At 32.9% G+C, this 22,958-nt stretch overlaps 1 protein-coding gene across 1 annotated transcript; it reads right to left on the reverse strand.

Annotated features, from left to right (window-relative positions):
• Nucleotides 1–424: 424 nt before the first annotated feature.
• On the reverse strand, nucleotides 425–18,503 carry LOC143062077 (uncharacterized). Its single transcript, XM_076233914.1, has 7 exons — nucleotides 18,401–18,503; nucleotides 16,131–16,182; nucleotides 15,579–15,744; nucleotides 12,681–12,989; nucleotides 11,056–11,125; nucleotides 7,479–7,531; nucleotides 425–858 (listed from the first exon to the last, which is right to left on the reverse strand). Exons 2-7 carry the CDS (start codon nucleotides 16,155–16,157, stop codon nucleotides 470–472), a joined length of 1,014 nt encoding a protein of 337 aa, XP_076090029.1. The 5' UTR covers nucleotides 16,158–16,182; nucleotides 18,401–18,503; the 3' UTR covers nucleotides 425–469.
• Between the last annotated feature and the right edge of the window lie 4,455 nt (nucleotides 18,504–22,958).

The following is a 22,958-nucleotide window of genomic DNA, read 5'->3' on the forward strand; positions in this document are numbered from 1 at the left end:
TGCCGATTTCAAGGAGTGTCTAGCTAAAGATACTATCTTTGGCTAGCTTGCTTACTAGCTGAACCGTGAAGTCATTGTAAGGTAAGGTATACTTCCCTCCTTTCGATGTATCCTAGTCCTACAGGGCTATTTCTATGTATGTAGTAGTATAAGAGATACTCCTTGAATATACCTGGTTTCTATGAAGTTAAACTTACGGTATGAAGTTAAACTTATGGTATGAAGGTAAACTTAAGGTAAAAGATTAAGAAAGCTGTTAAAATTGCAAAATTTGTTTGAACAGATAGGGAGTTTTAATTGGTGGTCTGATATTTTCATTTTATCAGTTTTACGTACTTCTCCGTTTTGAATTCACCTTGTACATCAGCAACTTTATATGCAATGCAGTATGTCTATTGAATTTTCCATGAAAAATGATAAGTCGTTTGGTAAATTGCATCTCTTTATGATGTTTACAAACTTGGTTTTTCTAGATTTTCTCATATATATGATAATCAGATGGTTCTTTCAGAAGACTGTTATACGGATTGAGATAACTTGAATGATCATCGTCGTCATCTGTTGAACTGTTAACATCTTCATTTAGTCCCAACGTAGGATTGTTCACTGTCTCAATACGCATTGTATGTTGTTGACGTTCATCGATTGCTTCGTACAAACTATCATCCATTTCTATGTCATCGAGTTCTGTCTGATTTGTTCCTGTTGGAATTATGTTGCTTATGACCTTCTCCGGATTAGATTTGACGTCTTTCATTCGTCTTTTGGAACAGTAAAATACTCCAAATACTCCAAGTAAAACAAATATGAGTGATGACGCTCCAATGCATACTTTCAATTTTACTTTCTTTGATAAATCTAAAATTAAAAAAAAAAGAATGATTTTTGCAACCGTCTTTTATTTTGAAACAGTTGATTTGATGAATATCTCAGAATTAACAGGTCAACAGTAGTATGAATGCTGGTATTTGAGCACTGGCTACTGGGTGGAAGGTTTCACTCAATGGTTCATGTTCCACATGGAAACACTAAGTGTAGATAGAAACACATATGATAAAAATTTGAGTGCGCCTGAATACGAATTATATTTTGAAATAATTGTGTAGTACACAGTAACACTTTCTTTCTAGTTCTGAGTCTATTTAAGCAATTTAATCCTCCTTTCATCGAATGTTACCTACTGATTAAGATTTATTACCGAGTTGGTACTTCGACTGAACAACAAGATGAATGTCAAATTTTGTGCAGGGTCTGCATCTCTTCCAGATTGTAAATTTCAACAATTTTTTTTATGAGTTGTGTACAGTAATTGCTTATTAAAGTTTGATGTAGTTGTTGTTAATGCTATACTTAGACAGGAAAAGTTCTGAGAAAAAGCGTAAGTGTGTTTTATTTTAAATGTGACTTAATAGTACTTACAATCATATATTTATGAATGATTTTAGTATTTGGTAGATGGGGAGAGAAGTGGGACCATAAAAAGAATTCCAAAGTAGAACAAAGCACAATTTTCCGAATATAATGATAGGTAAATGATTTAGGACGAAAGTTTTATATCATAATAAGAAAACAAAACAAAAACCAAAGGAAACACACTTGTTGGTAGATCTGAGGTTCATTTTTTTTATGATTTCGTAATTTATATTTGTATTGATTTGAGTTGATAAAAAATAGGAACCTTTAAACAGACTTATTATAACCATTTATTATTAACTTATTATTCATAAGTGGTTCTCGTTTCTCGTTTTTAATATAGATTAGACTTTTGGTTTTTCCGTTTGAATGGTTTTACACCAGTAATTTTGGGGGCCCTTTAAAGCTTGCTGTTCGGTGAGAGCCTAGGCTCCGTGTTGAAGACCGTACCTTGACCTATAATGGTTTCCTTTTATAACTTGTGACTTGGATGGAGAGTTGTCTCATTGGCACTTATACCACATCTTCCTATATCTACTTATTTTGAAGGTATATAGTTACGATACAGAGGACAGGTAATTAAAGATGGCATATTTTGGCTTTAATATTGATTCACTTTATATAGGGTAAGCATTGGAAATAAACACATTTATGAGTAGTGTATGTGGGACAGTATGACCCCTAAACCTCGGACGCGGACGCGAGCGCTATGTTTGGACCTGCGCGCGAACGCGAACACTATATTTGGGCATAAACTCGGACGTTATAGTTGGACTTGACATTGGGATGCATACCTAAGGGTATGATTCGCACGAACGCCATATGTAGGCCTATGCGCGGACGCTGACACCATATTTGGCCTTAACGCGGACACTAGACGCCGACACAATATTTGGGCCGTAACGCAGACGCTAGACGCTAACGCCATATTCAGGCCTTCGCGCGGACGCTAGACGCTAACGCCATATTTGGACTTTCGCGCGGACGCTTGAAGTGGGGCTACGCGCGGACGTTAGATGATAATGCTATAGTTGGACCTATGCGCGTACATCGACGCGTTATTATGGCCTTCGCGCAGACGCTAGACGTGGGGCTGCGCGCGGACGCTAGATGCTAACGCTATAGTTGGACCTATGCGCGTACGCCGATGCTATATTTTGGCCTCTGCAAGGACGTCATAGTTGGACTTGACATTTGGATGCATACCTAGGATATGACTCACACGAACGCCATTGTGGGCCTAGGCGTGGACACTGACACTATAGTTGGGCTTAAACCCTGATCGCTATACCTTAATGTTGGACCAGGCTACCCTCCAAGATGGACGTTACGTCACACCCTTAAAAGTGGACGGTATACCCTCAAAAACGGACGCGAATTCTAATTAGCTAAACGTTTACCAAACCTTTTAATAATAAGTCTGTAATAATTCTGAAAAAAAATAGTCTTCCTCTTAAAATAGTTACTACTAAGACATGCTTATAACAACTGTAAGAACTCTCCAAGATACACTATTTATGTAAATCAGATAAACTGTCAATTAATCCAGTAGGTGGTACTATAAACAGATGCACGTGTAAAGATAAAAAAAGAGGAATTTGTGTTGGCGTAGGAATTTTTGGCGCCAGAATTTAGATGTATTAAGTACAGCTCTTTATAAGAACCAGGCAGAGTGCCATATACATGTGATATATGGGGGGTTCCAGATTTTATCTATAATTGGACTAATAGAAGCAATAAATGAATACTGCTCAAAAAATAATTTTGAGTGTGAAAATATGAGTGGTTGCCATGGTAACGGACACACTATTTTTGGGTTGTTAAGCATTGTAAAATCATTCAAAAATCAGCTAAATCACCACATTTTAGAGCCTTATTATCAATAGAATCATGCATTTTTCATTAATGTTCATATGTAACATTTATACAACTTGGTTTAAGCTTCATTTTAGTGAAGATTGCATGTCAACCAAGTTTGTATACTTTTTGAAAAATTTTGCGAAAAAATGCATATTTTCAACATTTCTAAAAAATTTTCGAAATTATCAAATTTTCTCAGGTGTTTTTAAAAAAAAGTGCAAATGTGTACAGAATAGTTAGCACTGTAGTAATGAAGTTTGGATACTACTTTACCAAATTAAATAGAAAAAGTTGGAAAGAAGACAAAGAGAAATCTTACTGCAATTAAATATAGTCATATTTATTTGTATTCCTTTTTTTTTTTATAGTTTCACAGACTTATTATTTAGAGGTTTGGTAAACGTTTAGCTAATTAGAATTCGCGTCCTGTTTGGAGGGTAGACCGTCCACTTTTAAGGGTGTGACGTAACGTCCATCTTAGAGGATAGCCTGGTCCAACATTAGGGTATAGCGATCAGGGTTTAAGACCAACTATAGTGTTAGTGTCCACGCCTAGGCCCACATATGGCGTTCGTGTGAGTCATATCCTTAGGTATGCATCCCAATGTCAAGTCCAACTATGACGTCCTCGCAGAGGCCAAAATATAGCGTCGGCGTACGCGCATAGGTCCAACTATAACGTTAGAATCTAGCGTCCGCGCGTAGCTCCACGTCTAGCGTCAGCGCGACGGCCCAAATATGGCGTTAGCGTCGAGCGTCCGCGCGAAAACCAAAATATGGCGTTAACGTCTAGCGTCCACGCGAAGGTCCAAATATGGCGTTAGCGTCTAGCATCCGCCTTCAGGCCCAAATATGGTGTCGGCGTCTAGCGTCCGCGTTAAGGCCCAAATATGGTGTCGGCTTCCGCGCATAGGCCCACATATGGCGTTCGTGCGAATCATACCCTTAGGTATGCATCCCAATGTCAAGTCCAACTATAACGTCCGAGTTTATGCCCAAATATAGTGTTCGCGTTCGCGCGCAGGTCCAAATATAGCGCTCGCGTCCGCGTCCGAGGTTTAGGGGTCATACTGTCCCACATACACTACTCTTATGGTAAAACCAGTGACTGGCATGCATGATACGGGTTATGTTCTTCTATATATGTTATAATTGTATGATACTAAATCCATAACTGGAGAGATTGTGCTTGATATTCATATGTTGAAGACATGATTTTTTGGTCAGTTTAATTGAGGTTTGGAGCTGGCATGTTGTTCCTTTTTTAATTTATATATCATTGTCATTTTGTTTAGTTTCTTTTGTTACCTATTCTGATATCGGTCTCAGGCTGGTTTTAAACTGAGTTTTTTTCTGTGCTTAGTTCTATGAGTTTGCTTTTTCTACATTGGCTAGAGGTATAGTTGGAGGGTTGAAATCTCAAAAAACATGTTTAATCCCGCCGCATTTTTTTGCGCCTGACCCAAGTCAGAAGTCTCTGGCCTTTGTTAGTCTTGTACGATTCTTTATTTTAGTTTTTTTCATATAATATTACGGAGTTTAGTATGACGTCCATTACTAGTATCACTGAACTAGCACATATTTTGTAGGGGCCAGCTAAAGCACGCCTCCGGGTGCGGGATTTAAGACCCAGTAGCCTTTGGTTGTTGTTTTTTTCTGCTCGTTGGTCGGGTTATTGTCTCTTTGACACATTCCCCATACCATTCTCAATTTTAGCATTGCGAATCTCACAAATATCAGGTATGATTGTCAAAACCCTGTTAGGATTAGATCCTTCTTGCAGATTTGGTATCCTTTTAGATAACGGTATAAAAAAGATGTGAATCAAATATATATATATATATATATATATACAAAAAAAGTTTCTTTTCAAGCGGTGTACAGAATTATATATTAAAAATTAAATACACAAAAAGAGTTTTAAAAGCAGCATTGTCTAGCGCTTTCATCCATCTTGGGACTTTTCAAGACTATGAACGTCGTTATGAACGTCGTTATGGGGAACACATTAGTATTATGACGTAACGTCATTGTTCGTAAAATATTAGTAGTATGACGCAACGTTATTGTTCATGTAACTACTAAGCATTAAGCTTGGCGTCAAACACTTTTATAAATTTTCTTTCTAGTTCTTTACGGTATTCTTCTGTTGGTTCTGTACATTTGAAGAACGGGAAAAATTTGAATTTTCCTCCCGCACAAATATCTAAATGTTCGCTCAACGGAATTTGTCTGTACTCGGGTTGCCGTATTTGCTGTTTATGGATCCTGACCCGTTCACACACACTATTTCCTGTTTGACCGATGTAGTTTTCTTTACAGTTGACACATGTTATACAATAGATTACATTTTCTGATTTGCAAGTCATATTTGCGTTTACTGTAAATTTCTTACCGTTTTTGAAATATTTCGTACTGCCTATTTCTAAGTAAATATAATTGTCTCTGGAACATACTCCACAGCGTGAATCGCCACAAATTTGTACGGATGATATCTTCTTAACTATATCAAATCGCGCTTTTGTAAGTTGGCGTTTCAAATTTTTCGGTTGTCTTCTACTATAAATGATCGATTCTTCTGTTACCAAATTTTTCATTGTTTCACTTTGATGTAAAATCGGAAAATTCGATTTTATAAACTTGAAGGCATTTGGTAATGACGGATCATGAGTAGTCACAAACGGGAGGATATCATCATCGGTTGTATGTTCCTTCGGTGTCCTTAGTTGATTTGTAGACATTTTATTTGTCCTCTCGATACTGTCATCTATAAGTTTTAATGGATATTTCTGCTGTAAGAGATACATCTTCAGTTCTTCTAACCTTCTTTTGCGAAGAGTTTTATCTAATACAATTGAACATACTCGTCTTGCCATACAATATGGAATGTTCCTTTTTGTATGTGATGGGTGGCATGATTCAAAATTTAAATACTGGTGTGTATCTGTCTTCTTGTAATAAATATCCGTAATGATTTTATTGTTTGAGAGTTTAATTAAAATGTCTAGAAATGGGAGTTCCAAGTTACTACTTTCAATAGTGAATTTTATTGACGGATGCAATGAGTTAAGAATTTCATGGAATTTTTCTAAGTCGTCTGTTGATTTACTCCATAATATGAAACAATCGTCTAGAAATCTTTTCCACTGTTCATAAACATAAGTTTTGAATTCCTGTCCAAAAATCTGACCAACTTTTTCGTATAGTATTTTTTCTAAGTAAGCCATAACTAAATTGGCATAGGTAGGCGCAACTTTTGTTCCCATTGCAGTTCCTTTAATTTGTTTGTAGTATTCACCGTCGAAATAAAAAATATTTCCTTCAAGGATGATTTTCAAAGCTTTTACAATTAATTCCGTATCGAATCTGCCGTCGACAATTTCTCGGTTTATTTCAACCCAATATTTTATTGCCGTTGTTCCTAGATCGTGCGGTATATTTGTATACAAGCTGGTAACATCAAATGTTGTAAGGAGTGTATTTTTCGGAACTGTTTCAGGTATATACCTCAAAAAGTCTATATCATCTCTGACGTAACTTGGTATTAGCGGACATAACTTTTTTAATATTAGATCCAAAAAGTGACTCATTCTTTGAGTTGGTGATTCAGGGCCAGCAACTATTGGTCTCAGTTTAAGATCGCTAGGGTTGGGAGATTCAATGTACTTTTTATTCTGATGTTTTACAGCTGTTTGGATTGTATTACTTTTGTGTATTTTTGGTAACCCATAAAAGTTAGCTTCTTTTGGAGTAAAGTCACACAAATAAGCAATTTCATTAGCCGTGAATGATTCTGAGTATTCTTTCACCAATCTTTTAATTTTTCTGATTTAAGCTTAATGCTTAGTAGTTACATGAACAATAACGTTGCGTCATACTACTAATATTTTACGAACAATGACGTTACGTCATAATACTAATGTGTTCCCCATAACGACGTTCATAACGACGTTCATAGTCTTGAAAAGTCCCAAGATGGATGAAAGCGCTAGACAATGCTGCTTTTAAAACTCTTTTTGTGTATTTAATTTTTAATATATATATATATATATATATGTAAGTTACATTTGATCGTATAATGTGTTTTTTTTTATCAATTTAATGTAATACCATCATAGAGTGAGAATATTGAGTTAGACAAATTATGAAAAACAGAATGTAATCAATCTCGCTTCTACTATAAAATAGTAAACCTGCATGCATACCTTTAATTTGTCTTTCTTTTGTTTTTTTAAATATTCTGTCTGGCAAATATTTTCTGAAAATATATCAGTCAATAATCAACTGTTTATATCAAGTTTTAAAACAAACAATGTCGCAATTATTTGTTCTTCTGCATAAAAGAGAGGCAGAACATGATAGAGGGATAGTCAGATTGAAATGTCGACAACGAACTAACAATACCATAGCAAATACAAAGAACGATCACTACACAAAAAAATAGTCTGATCCACGTCATACAAAACATTACACTGAGCAAGACGACTCCCACTTAAAATCTGAAGTGATATCAGGTGACCAGGAAGCAGGGTTTCCGCTGGCGGTCGCCATTTTCGCAATTTGCGAAAAAATAATAATTGTGGCGATAAAAATTCGTCATTTGCGAAAGAATTTGGCGAAAGAAATATATATAACGATTTATTTTCCTCCATCTTGTTTATTTACTTTTTTCGAGTTTCTCGGACTTAACCTGATCAGACAATAGTCGGAATTCACCTTGACATCATTAAGATTTAGACAGAAAATCAATAATCAGCTGATTGCATTTTATAGCTATCCACAACAAAGGAGTAATTAATAAAGGTGTTGATTGAATTGTTTCACAAAATGATATGGTCAAATGGCTTCCGCTAAATGTCATATACAGAATTTATTTACATCTTTGCGTCGCACGTGTTTAAAACTTTAAGTATCCTTTGACTTTAATAAAGTCGTTTGAGTGACACATGTGTTCAAGCATAGTTGTATGTCTCAACTTTTTCATTTACGATGGTCAAGAAAAGAAAACTGTCGTTATGAAAATATCTATCCAAAAGGTTGGGAACAACCCCTTCGAATGAGAGTAACCCTTCAATGTAATGACTACACATGAAATGAGGGATCAATTTCATGTGATAAAAGCTTTTGTTTTGTAGTAAAAATGACTTCTTAGTACAAAAGGGCACAACAGTATTTTCTTTTAAAATTTCCCTACGAACTATACTGGTATTATATGATCAAAACATGTCCATTAATTTTGTTATATCCATGATTTACATCTTCTTTATTATTAAAAGTACAGTGGCCCCCTCATTTTGAAAGTTTTTCAAAATACAATGAATATTTTTCCTTTTTAAGTTAAAAGAAATTCTTTTGTTTTAAAGTAAAATTAATGTTTAGTGTTAATCATTAAAATGTAGACTCTAAACTAAGGTTGAAAAAATAATCAGAGACACCATGGGGCAAAATAATCTTATTTAAGGGAGGGTGTAGAAAAAAAAGGTAAATTTTAAACGAAAAATATATTTATGTTACTTGGCGAAAAAAATAATAAAGTGGCGAAAAATATATTGATTTGGCGAAAGAGGTGGCGAAAAAAATAATTGACCCAGGGGAAACCCTGCCAGGAAGAGAAGCAGATCCTGAACAACATTTAGCATCCTTGCTCAGGTGAGTACAAACTCGGTAATAAATATAATTCGATAGTTCACTTTCTATGAAAGGAGGATAAAATTCAGTTACGACAACAAATGGAACATATTCGTCGTCATCTGTGAAGCAAATAATTACAGGTTTAATTAAGAATGACAATTAAATTCTTGTAAATTCAGAAATTATTGCGGTGTTTTAATTATTGCGATAAATGCGACAGGTTTATTATCGCAATAATATAAAATCAGGAAAATGGCAGTTGTTGCCTTATTGTTCGTTTCTGTGTGTTTTTGTTGCACTTGAGTGTTTCTGTTGTTTTCCTCTAATAGTTGATGTGTTTTCCTCGGGGTCAGTTTGTAACCAGGATTTGGTTTTTTTCCTCAAACGATTTATAACTTTCGAACAGCGGTATACTACTGTTGCTTTTATTTATACACTCGCATTTTGAATTTTTTCTAATGAATTAAGTAGAATTTTTCTCAATATCGCAAAAAAATAAATCGCATTTCTGAATTGTTTGATAGCAACTTGAGTTATCTGGTACCCAATATAGTGGTTAACAAGCCTTGGGTAAGTATTTTTTTCTTATTTAAATGAGATAATTAAATCAAAAAGTGTTTAACCTACATGTGTGTCTAATGGTAAACATTCTCTTTGTGTTACAAACAAAAATCAGAGACTCCTTAAATGTACTTTTGCTTTGATTTGATTTTCCTCTGAGTTCAGTATTTTTGTGATTTTACTTTTTACATATACCAATATGATGTCATATGTCCTAATCCAGCGTATAAATTTAACATTAGACATTTTTTTTACTTTTTGTCCGTATCAGAATGTAATTAAAAGGACACAAACAAGTTTGTCCGATGAAAAATGTGAATGTTTTATATATATATAAATGTGATATTCAGTTCAATTGTCACGGATCAATTTAGCGTATCTTGATAGGAAATGCAGGCGCTAGAATATCGTATCAACTGGAAGATGTATACTTCATACGCAGGCGCTGCTGCATGTTGCTACATGGGTATAAATATTCACAATTGGGAAGAATAAAACATTTCAACATGTTGCGTATCCAGACTTAAATTTCAGTAAGTTGATATGTATTGATAAGGTGTCATACCACCAATTAAAAGTCCCTATCTGTTCAACCAAATTTTGCAATTTTCACAGCTTTCTAAATATTATACCTTAAGTTTAACTTCATAGAAACTAGGTATATCCTAAATATTACAGGTGTCACCTTTCTGCATGCCAATTTTCAACATACATTCAAAATCATATAAGAAATAAGAGAGCTTCCGAAAGGAGGTACCACTAAAAATAACCCCTGGTTTTCTGGAAATCTTAAATTAGTATACTATGGAGCGCATTAATCCTCAATTTTTAATGCAAACTCATAGACAGGTAAATTTTGGCTCAAAATGGTCTTAATATATTTCTCTTTCAACAAAAGTTTCATTTCTGCAAATTTGTTGGTTAGTTTAGGTGAACAATGACATCAAATGCACTATTTTTTGTCCGAGTAGGCCTACTTTCAAATTTAAATTTGAGGGAGTGATTGGTGGTATGACACCATAAGAAGATTTTCTGGAATCTTTAAAGAAATTGTAATCTTAATATTACTTTAAAATTCCTATTCAATTTCTATTAAATTTCTAACATGTTTTTTATCTTTTAATTTGAAAGGTTTAAGGATAATGGTGACATTGAAATCAAAAGAAACAACGATTGTAAATTTATTATATACATTAAAGGTAGACATTGAAAAACCTTAACATTAAATTTCTCATAATGATTTTTTTTATACCATTTAACATTCAGAACGAGTTTTATGTTCCCATTTCTTTGTTTAATTCTCTGTATTTTGGAGTTTTGTTCGCTCGATACTAACTGGGTTCACTTGCGCATGTGTTTCATAATATTTCACCTTTTTGTATTCACAATTTTAAGCATTAAGTTGTTATGCCTGAATAAAGGGATCGATTCATATTTGCAAATCGTGTGTGCCTGAATTAACTTATTGATTGTGTTTTTTTTGGTAAATCGTTAAAACGTATCGAAATTGTTTGTGTTTTTATCGGTTAAGTACGGTTCGTGCACGTAGAGTGGTCCAAAATTCATTGTCAGGACTAAGTGCATACTTACTTTGCTACTGGCACATCTGTGCAGAGAAACCTTTGGTTGGAATATTCATCAATAAGTATACAGAAGTAATCTGAAATCATTTTGTATTTAAAATAGTTAATTTTATCTTAAACTGAATAACATTCAAGTTGATCGATTGCTGATCTGATACCTATTTCAATATTATCATACGAATCTTAAAGTCGTTCAAAGATTGAAAAAATATAGTAAATGGTGACAAAAAAAAAATGTTCTTTCCAAAGGAATCTTTGAAATTTAAATCCTGATGGTTTCCTGATTACACAAGTAAACTACATATTGCAAGTTATCTGATGCAACAGGGGTTTTAAGTTCGATTTGATCATTTAGTCTTTTCGAAGAAATCTGGATTGTAAATCGAGCATTACTAAATTATACAATAGTAGTTATATATATATGTATCCAATTGAATATACCAGAATGAAACGATTGTTATTAAATAGAGTGACAAAGCGCATATTAATAGCGTTAAAACCTATGTCTGAGGTATTAGAAATGCACTTTGATGTGTTTGAGCTTTTGATTTTGCCATTTGTTAAGGGGCTTTCCATTTTGAATTTTGAACTTTAATCTTTTATGATTTAACCTTTTTTGCTTATATTTTTTATACCTTAAAACTGTTTAGAAAACGTGATACAACACTTCTGCTTTGGCTATACTGACGTGATATTTATATTCTTCAATGTTTATGTCTGGTATGTGAATTTACACAATGTGAATTTAAGTAACTACAATAAGCACAAAATAGCACAAGCATTATAGTAAACAAAACAAAATGAATATGCCATGCTGAAAACAAAGCATTAAACCAAAAATAATGAACAGAATGAACTTGTTCGACAGGCGAAACATTGTCATAGCTACCAGACCAATAATTTATCAAGTTTCTATATTCGAAAATGCCTGTCAAGAATTTGATAGTTGTTTTCTATTCGTTTGATGTGGTTGAGCTTTTGATTTTACCATTTGATAAGGCACTTTCCGACGTAAATTTTCCTTGATGATAGATATTTTCGTTATTTTATTTCAAAATTTGACACAGTTTTAAAATCATTATGCAATAATATTAAATTAATACTTATTTTTGTTTTGGGTGTTAGAGTGGAAGTACGTCGTAATTGAATCATTTTGTCGCAAGCGTACAAGATGGAAGATATTCACGTAGCTTACGTAATACTAATTAATTGCACTGATATTGGTAACTGTTTTGAATTTTCCTCCGAGTGTGATATTTTTTGTGATTTTACTTTAACAAGACGTTAATGTTTAATGTTCATGTTATGTTACAATTATTACTCTTCAGTCATCATATACTCAAATTAAAAGTAAAATTTTGGCACTCTCTCAGACAAAGTTGACCTAAGAAAAATTCATCTGTATTGCGATCATATTTAGTTTCCATATTCCAAATCGTGTTGATAGAAATCATATCATACGAGTCACGTTTTTTTTCCTGTCAACTTTCTATACTTTATTCTTTAGATACAATGGTTAACCATCTATAACGAACAATTACATCAATGATACTAACGAACATTATGTAGAGTTTATCGCATTAATTTTGAATTTATGACTGTTACATAATGTCAAAGATTGTATTATTTTACCTGGTGACAAAATATAACCTTTCTTGCACCTTGTGTGGTAACATGAGCAGTCATCATATGTTGGACTACAAGAGCAAACGTCCTTTCTGGTTGATTTCACAAATGAATAACCTTTTGTATGATCACATCTGCATCTTCTGTCTTGCACTGCCGATCCCTTGTTGTAGACAACCTGTCCTTCGTTATTGCACATGTCTTTCTTATAAACACAATGACTTTCTTCAGTTGTGTCAAAATGGAAGGGTTGATATCTATCATATAAACATTGGGCTCTATCTAAGTTGTCGCCGTTTATAACAAGTTTGTGTCCTGAATTAAAAAAAAAACAGAATAAAATTAACTGTATCATGGGAAAAGCTAATTGAAAAAAATCAGATGAAAAATAATTCGTACAGAAATGTATTTTTACGTGTAAATTGAAGCCACGTGTTCGAAATCAGAAAATCACTCATACTCATATGAAAAACAAATATGATGATGAACCATATGATGTATCAATTTCAAGTATATTAGGATACTCTCAAATAAGATAAACAGACTTGAAATGCATATATATATATTTTTAAGAAGAGTTCCCTGAAAAAGTGAACCTAGACTGTTTGAAATAAAAAGCTCAACTAAGGCAATTAGTTAGAATAGAAGGTTCAGTGAAACTTGTTAAAAGCTATGATTGCTGGATTGTGCTTCTTTGTTATATTTTTTGCTTTTTATAATGATTAAGATTATAAAACAATGTTGACTGCTGTACCCCTATTTTTGACATTTTTACATATTATGTATGTGGTTGTTAAATTTTATATTTCCTTTTCTGTGCTTCTTTGTTATTTATTTGTTTGTTTTTGTTCTGTTTGAGATTGTGACATGTTGATGATGGCTATATCCCTATTTTGACAATTTTACCTAGTATGTCTGTTTTGTTCACACATCGTTATAAATATTATGGAGTTTAACGCCACTGTTATACAAGTGAGAGATTTAGCGCTACAAAACCAGGTTTAATCCAACATTTCCTACATTTGAGAATGCCTGTACCAAGTCAGGAATATGACAGTTGTTGTCCATTCGTTTGATGTGTTATTATTTGATTTTGTCATTTGATTCGGGACTTTACGTTTTGAATTTTCCTCGGAGTTCAGTATGTTTGTTATTTTACATTTTTTTTTTACACATCTGTCATTACAGTAAGAGGTTAACTAGCTATAAGACCAGGTTTAATCCACATTTTTTTAACTTAGGAAAATGCCTGTACAAAGTCAGAAATATGACAGTTCTTATCCATTCGTTTGATGTGTTGGCGCTTTTTATTTTCCTCGGAGTTCAGTATTATAGTTATTATACTTATCCAGAAAAAGAGGATGTTCTTTGTATGTTTTCAACATTTCATGGACGATAACAGATACAATTCTTTGATATGCAACCCCCATTTTCAGAAAACATTACAGCTTATGTACGTGTTATTACGAAGACTTCGTATTTACTTGTGAGACTGCTCGAATGGCGAGGTCAATATGACTTTGATTTTTAGAAGTAGAAAAAGTGATTGTCCCGTAAACACTAAATTTGTTGATATGCTTTTGGATTTGTTTGTCTTTGCGACATGTGAAAAGGGTTTACTATTTCGCCCAGTGCATGGGAATTTTTATTGTTTTTGACTGATAAAGATATGAGGTTTATGTCTTTTACGCCGACCACGCCGGTACCAAATTCCTTACCCCAAATCAGACTCCAATATATAATTAATAATCAGAACAAAAGCCATAGGTCTTTCCATGAAAAAGTGGAAATACCAATAATCCGAACAAATACAATAGGTATTTCCACAGAAAATAAGAAAGACCTAAATTACGTTTTTTTTTTTATCATATTGATTATATCATAATCCTGTTCACAAATTCAACAACAGTTTATGGTTGCATCATCTTGGGGAGGCAATATTTTGAGTGTTGCGTGTGTATAGTTTTGATATCTTTAAATAACAGATCATTCAAGTTTATTTAAAAGAGGGGCAAAAGATACCAGAGGAACAGTCAAACTCAAAGATTGAAAATAAACTGATCAAGCTGATTAAAATGCTGGTCAAGAATGTCGTTAGCATTGAGGTTGATAACTGATCTATGGCCGCACATACGTTTATTTAGCCTCCCTTTCGTTTCACCGACGTATACCAATCCGCAAAGTTCCACTCTAATCTTAACAGGCTCAAGTTAACACAATGGCAATTGTAAAAAATGTAAAAAAGTATTTTTCTGATCTGCTTGTTTATATGTAAAATGTATGTTTGATAAGTTTCAAGGATCTAGGTAAATTTGTAATATCAACCCATCCTACAGTTTTCAACCCTAATTCCTGACACTTCAAAGAAAGATTGAAATATAGTAGAGGTATGCACTAGCTATAAATAAATTGTTTCCAGAATATTGTTCCTATTTTCATTCATTTGAATTAACAAAGTAATACCCCGCCACACTAACTTGATTATCCCTCATCCGAAAAGTAAGTATGGGATTACATTTCTTTTAACACATCATCGTATAGAAGTATCCCTCTCTATTATATTTGAATTATATTTGTCAATGATATAAAGATATGCAAACGGACGGACAGTGATTCCTTTTGCCGAGAAACGTTTTGTGGGGTATACAATTACTTTCATTGAACATGGAATGCTACTGGGATAGAGTTTTTCTTTCTTTTGCCTAATTATGTGTTTGTACTTGTGATCTTGATTTCGAATTAATTTTGTGCACATTTGTTTATCTGACGGATAGTTTAATTTTGAAAAAAAAACATTATACAGGAAACAAGGAGTAAATATACCTATTGAATTTTAAATATATCTTTTAGAGTACATTCATTTGGTAAGAAGTTATCATATACTTTCACTTTCAACATCCTTACCTCTTCGTCCCCAGTCCGGTCCGTTACAACTTTCTTTGTATATTCCTTTTATGTGGTTTAATAAGCAGGTATAATATCTACTAATTCCACATTTAGCCCTTGCCCTCATATGCCATTGTTTTCCCACAGGACAATGAATATCGAAAGAATGCACTGTATGCTGTAACTATGAATAAAAGATTATTTTACTTATTGATATTCAACTTATTTTATAATCATGACCTGCGTACAATATTTTTTTAAAATTACCTCTCATGCATGTATGTATCATAAATTAACCAATATTTTCTTTTAGACCTTTCCTGCAACAAATGATTTAACTTGTCTTATATTGTCCGTTGATAAATGAAAAACTTATTTCTAATCGGACAGGCAAAGTTTACTTTCTTTATGGCTACAGAACTTTAGATATATTTCAAAACGCTAAAGGTATCTTAAAAAATAGATTTCCTTCCAGGTTGGGTATCATTGCCATTTATTCATTCAATAATTCATTGTAAGTGGCACCAGTAAACAATGATAACTTATAAAATATATATTGCTGGAACTCACCAGCATAAAAAGAAAGAACGTGTCCATACTCTATTGTCTGTCATAAAACACTCTGGAAAAGCAACATCATTTTTTAAATGCAAACTTGTTAAGAGATATATTCAGTACTCATGAATCTGTGCATATTTTCATATTTTGACATTTCAATAGCAAGTTAGCACAGTAAGTTTGAGTCTTGTATGTTTTAAATGGAAGTTAAAAGCATATGTATAAGCTAAGTTAATAAAGACTGAGTTCAAACATTTTGAAAATATAACATGCAGTAATTACTTCTTATCATTAATTCTATGACTACACAAGTTGAGAATGGATTAATTTTAACCCAGCAAATATTGTAAAAACTAAATGATTTCATCTGATAATAATTGCATCTGGTTATTGTTTAACAAATGTAATCATAATGAAAATGTATTGTTTATTGCGAACTTTATTTGATTTGATTATTTGAAATACAGCATATTTACAAAAAAGTGAATAACTTTTTGAATATATGCGTTGCTTTTACAATAAACGAGAGTTTCGATTGTGAACCATTATTTCTTTATTTTTTTGTTTATATGGGACATTCACCCTTGAAAATTATGGTTCTATTTTTCTGTACAAACCTCACGAAAATAATTAACTATTACATTGTTCTGGAATTAGATGATATCTTTTTCTGTTCATTATTCATTTCTTGAATCTGTATTGTATTTCCTAATTCGAATTTTTTTCACAGTTATATACATACTTTTTCACCCTACTTTTATTTAATTTTTTTTTTAAATTGTCGGTCGTTGTTCTTCATGTAATAAAGTTTAACCGTTATTCTCTAGCTCGATGTAAACATATCCATAAACCCTTCAACAAACCAATACGGTTTATTCATTTTACAATCATCCAGATTAAGTACTACATTTGAGTAGGAGTTGTCCATCTTTTGCCAGGAAGTACGCTCAAGAATGATATCTTCTGTTTTAGTGTTGCATATAACGCATATTAAAGAAAATATGCTTTTGTATGTCCATTTATGAATGATTATTTGGCGTCTTATCAGGACACATTACCTTATGAAGTATATCCTAACAACTCTTGTACTAAACAAACCAGGCTTCAAACGCGCATCAAATATGCGGTAAATGCCGATTATCAAATGTGATGACATTCATTGCTTTAATAAAGAAATAAAATTTATAGAGTAGGACAAAAATAGCCTTATTCTTTTCTTTTAAATTCAACTTTTATGATAGTTGGTATTCATGTAGTGCAAACTAGTGACACAAACAAATTATAAGCGCATAAGATTTTTTTATATAAGCCGATGAAATTTTCCCTTTGATTATACTTGCCGTCTTATTATAGAATACATTACGAGAATAGCGCTTCTAACGGATAAATTACAATATTATTAATTCGTATATTTTTGCCTATTTGATTCGTTCAGGGATAGTCACATGTTAATCTATATTTTTGTAGGTATATAGAAATCGGCGAATAGCAAAAGTGATATTGCAAGGTTATTTTTAGAATATCTTATAACAGATATAACTCGTGACGTCATCTAGTGAATTTCAAAATATTGTTAAAAGTATTTATTTATGGTCGATTATTTATAGAAAAAATCTTCAAATGCATAAGACATTCAGAAAAAAAAACCGTTGAAAATATTGAAATAACAACTAACATGTTTTTATTTTTAAAGTGACCCTATGTTAGCTATATAATTTCCAACAATTTAAATTATCGAAAAAAGAAAAGGAGAATATAATCCACTTCCGATTTTGATACAACTATGGTCGGAAATAAATAATTAAACAATAATAGCCTGTATATGAGTTCAGTACATGATATATCGACCCAAACAAGTATATCGACCCCTGACTTTGTCCTCATTCAATATTTTCCTTTCAGATTAATGTATCCTTGTATCAATCTCATACAAAGACTATAATTGTATTAAAAAAACAGAGGGAAATGGATTTTTTTTTTATTATTAATTGTATTTCCATGCATTGGTTTACGTCATACATAATCACATTTGCATATAAATAGTAAACAAATAAAATGTTCAACACGTAGTCAGTTTTCTACCAATATACTAGTATATTTACAATTATGATTTGGGAGTTACAACGAAATGTTTTCTGTCATTTATTTGGCATACGATTTAATGATTTAAAGGTACCTAGATTTTAAAATATTGTTGAAATTGTGTGCTCTTTTACTTCCCTTACTTCAGTAACAATTTTTTTATATTAAAAAAATTAAACAAAACATATATAAATTCGTACCAGTCTTGCTAAAATAAATCCACTTGATATTTTATATTTTAAATATTGAACAAACAGTTTGCATCAGTTATCACTTGAATGCACGAGTAAAGGCGTCTTACACCTATATCGGACTTTAGATTAAGTCATAACTGATAAAAAATTTGTTCTTGTGGGTTACACAGATAAAAAGCATTTGAATTTTAAAGTGGTTTTCAAGAACTAAGTCCAACCACTTGATATTTATTGATTGTTTAAATGAACAACAAGGAATGATGAACATAAGGCGTTTTCACATTAACAGAACAGTTTCATTACCGATAAGTTTACAAAAAACAATTAAGGTCAAATTGCCATGATATGTGGGTTTTTTTACGGACAAATCATATCAGTGAGGCGAGAGATTACAGAAATGGACATTCAAACTCACATGTAGAAAATGAATGGACACCGCCATGGCAGAAAATGAAAAAGACACACAGACATATATTTGTGTATTTTTTTTTTTTTTTATGTTTTTCAAGATTTTAATTAATCTCTGATGTGTTATCATCTTTTACAGGTTTGTCACTCTCAAATATATTTTGTCTTTTTTTCGACTCCAATAGACCGTATTGCTATTTTGACTGTTGAACTATTGACGTCATACAATGATTCCTTTTTAATTGTTGAGTCAAACATTTTCTGCCATGTCGCCAATTTTTTTAAAGGAACCTTCGATTTGTCCAGGTATGACAACAAATAGCGATACGGTGTATTACCATTTCTGATCTACAAGTATATCGAGTTTCTTTGTCCATTAACTTAGAAGCCGTCATGAGTATTCTTTAAAATAATGATATGTTACCGTAGTCGAATCTCTACGTGCCTTCAACTAACAATTCTAATTCATTTTGGTCAACACAATGATATGAATTTATGTATGGCTAATTATTTTAGTTTATTAGTAAAGTTCTAACCAAGTGAAAATCCTGACAAAGAAACACAAGACTGGACAAAAGCACTCTATAGCAGTGTCATCACATACACCTCTGAATTAATTACTGGGTATGTCATATCTCCGCGAAACCTTTTTTCTATTTTTTTAAAGATCAATGCAGGACAACAGGTTGTCGTTTACAAGAGGATAATTAAGGTCTTTCCTTTTACTAAAGGGAAAGACCTTACTGTATTTCTTCTGATTATTATTCTTCTTGTTCCGCTAAACTTTGACAAAATTTCCCTCCGTAACCGTAAGACGTGTCGCTTTCATGTTCACACTTTGTATCGGTGTCATGAATACCTATCCGGAACTCACCCTGTGAGTCGAAATATTTTGTCGGTTCGGAGTAATCCCTCCGAAACCCAAAAACCTTGTTATCGTCCCAACACCGTAACCGTAATAGGTAGAAAAAAAATAAAGGGTGAAATTTGTTCAGGACCAGACCCCGGTTCTTCGTTACATCTGGATCGAAAAGATTCAACGACTCATTGGTAGGGTTATGCCCCTATGAAAATTAACCGGTGTCGGTTGACCACCAAAACTCAGAAACCGTAAGTCGTAGACACATAGGATCTTCACCAATCATCATCATTTCATGTATCTTTAAAAAATACCTCAAGGTCAAATTTGTATGTTGACCTTGACCTTTGACCTAACACCTTGTTATGGGATAATCTCAGAAACCATTATACTTACAGAAGTTTTAAATAGGGGAAAATGTTTGGGTCATTATGGCGCAACTTTGTTACATTTTGACCAAAGAGATTTGACCTCTCTATAAGGGGCATAACCCCTGTTTTAGGTTTCTGAAAAGACAAAATCAGCTGTTACTATATAACCAAAGATCCTAGACCCTTGGGGTCTTCAGTAATGGCATTGGGGACTAATGACCTTGACAAAGGTCAAAAGGTCAAAGGTCAAGGTCATGTCCCAGATAGCAAATTTAGTGTTTTTAACCTTATATAAGGATTTTTAGTGTGTTTTCAAGCTTTTTAAGGTTGACCTTGACCTTTTCAATACATTCTACGTCTGTTGAAACATGTATTTCACATTACAAAAGGAAAGACCTCTCAATTGTTCAAGAACAATTGACAGTTTAATATTGTTCTTACATCTCTTCTGAAAAAAAAAATCCACATGTTTGTTATCAGTTGAACTCTGAAACTACAAGTCCAATCGACCCCAAACTTTACAGTCAGCAGGGCATACATGTACTAAAGGTTCATAAAACAACGTGGTGCAGATATCTCTCAAGACTTTTCCTAGAGAAAAAAAATGGCAATGCTGTACAAATCGCTTGCTAGGTCCGTAAATCTCAGTAAAAACCTACAATAAAATGTCCGCTCCTAGATTGAAATACTTATCTGTGTTACAAACTGGTGCTGAAAAATGTACATTATCAGAAAATAATCCTTAAATGTGTTTTAAAGTTACACCGAATAAATTAAATCCAAAACATGCACTGCTGGTGAACTGTGATCAAAATGTCAATTTCCTACAATGACAAAAGAAATTACATTGTGTACATTCCGTCTCTATACATGTTGTCTGTTCAACATCCCGACCTAAAGAGAAATAAAAAGACTAAGTTTTCGTTATTATAAACCCAAGTCACGTGGTGTCTCCTCAATCTGGCGCGCGCGCTGGACCTAAAATAAAATAAAAACTTTCCAAACTAAACATGAAACTTCCCCGGAATAATATAGACCTCTCACAGAAACAAACAAACAAACAAACAAACAAACAAACAAACAAACAAACAAACAAACACACACACACACACACACACACACACACACACACACACACACACACACACACACACACACACACACACACACACACACACACACACACACACACACACACACACACACACACACACACACACACACACACACACACACACACACACACACACACACACAATCATGTTTCTAAGGGGGGAAAGACCGTTTACAATTGCTTTTTGAAAGCAATTGATTTATATTTGTAACAATTGTTCTTAGTTGTAAAATTGAAGTTTATTTTTCATGAACGCCTCGAACATAATATTGATCGTATTTAAATATCTCTGTCCATCATACAAAAGATGCTGTCCACTTGTCATAACCACAGAGACAATCCAACTCTATTTTTCTTTTCATATACATTATTGAATGATATTTACAAATAGGTCTTTTCCCACCAAGAGCAATACAACGAAAGCCTAAAAGAGAACAATAAATGTTCACCCTCTCGTAGCACTCCCTTGTTTATTAAGACTTGATGTTGGCCAATATTTTTTTCTTTGTGTGATGTTTTATAAACTATTGTTTTTTTACTATATTTAAATCATGTGTTTTGCTACATCTATACAAGACTTTTATTCGAACGTTCAAATGTCAAACTAAATTTTAGAGTCACTATTTTTTTTTATATGTAAAGACAAGTAAATTAAAGCATAGTGTACCAAACATGAATTGATAAGTATATGATATAATAAAAGAGATCACAAAGAAGTCATTACAAAATCCCACTCAGATAGATTGTATTTATTTACTTTGTTTTTACTGTAGCTAGCTATATAGTCCCGTGAGAGCTATTTATATGCACATATGAAATATGAAAAGGTGGCCAATAGGTCTTTCATCATGTTCATATATCCTCTATACATATTAAACATTGGGAGTTAGTGTTTAATGTAAACTCGAAAAACATTACAAGATTAGAATGATGTGTTACTAAAATGACCTCTGTCAAAAAGACAGATAATTTACAGATTATTTTCAGATTATTTTTCGTATGTTTACTTTATTTCAATTATTGTGATAGTCTTTAGAACCACTCAATAAAAGTTCCTCAATCGCACATTCTTGAACAAAAATGTACATGTACAGGGTTAATGTGAATTTTAAATAAAGCATGGGGTATTGTAAGAAAGTTTAAAGAATAGTGCTAGCTCATACTATTAAAGTTGAGAATGATAATTACGTGTTGAAAGAGTAGTAAAGTCAAATTTTAATAATATTTTCATGTTCCTACAATAAGCACGGATTTGGCTATAGTTTTTGGATCTTTTGGATTATAGCTCTATGTCTATTATATAAGCTTTGGATTTCAAATATTTTGGCCACGAGCATCACTGAAGAGACATGTATTGTCGAAATACGCATCTGGTGCAGAAACATTGGTACCGTTAATGTTATTAAGGCTTACTTTATAAATTCTAACTGATACTAGATTAGTTAGTTTAAAAGTAACTCTAACGCCCGGTGGTGATATTAACATTAACCCTGTCAGATTTACTTCTCAAGATGCGCATTTCGACAGCTCTCTTCAGTGATGTTCGAGGCCAGACTATAAATAATTTATTTTGATTTCCGCCTAAGGTTATGTATAATGATAGACCTTTTGTAAAATTTTGAAACTGATTTTTTCTTAGAAAAATTAAAATAGGTTACTTGCTGATGACATATATAGACGTTGATGAATCAGAAGTTTATAATTTTAAAATGCACGTCGTAGAACATTTAGCAGAATGAGAAGTATACAAGAGGGGCGAAAGATACCAGATGGATTTTTGAATTCGCCAGTCAAAAATAAACTGACAACGAC

This window comes from Mytilus galloprovincialis, chromosome 2 (genome assembly GCF_965363235.1).
Source record: "Mytilus galloprovincialis chromosome 2, xbMytGall1.hap1.1, whole genome shotgun sequence".
Classification (NCBI taxonomy): Eukaryota; Metazoa; Mollusca; class Bivalvia; order Mytilida; family Mytilidae; genus Mytilus; species Mytilus galloprovincialis.

Excerpts from the sequence above, each read along its gene's own strand:
- LOC143062077 (XM_076233914.1), bottom strand. The coding sequence starts at position 16,157 with ATGGACACGTTCTTTCTTTTTATGCTG. Across the intron at positions 15,745-16,130 it reads CGTTCTTTCTTTTTATGCTG|TTACAGCATACAGTGCATTC; the intron begins GTGAGTTCCAGC and ends TTTTATTCATAG. Across the intron at positions 11,126-12,680 it reads AGGTTATATTTTGTCACCAG|ATTACTTCTGTATACTTATT; the intron begins GTAAAATAATAC and ends AAATGATTTCAG.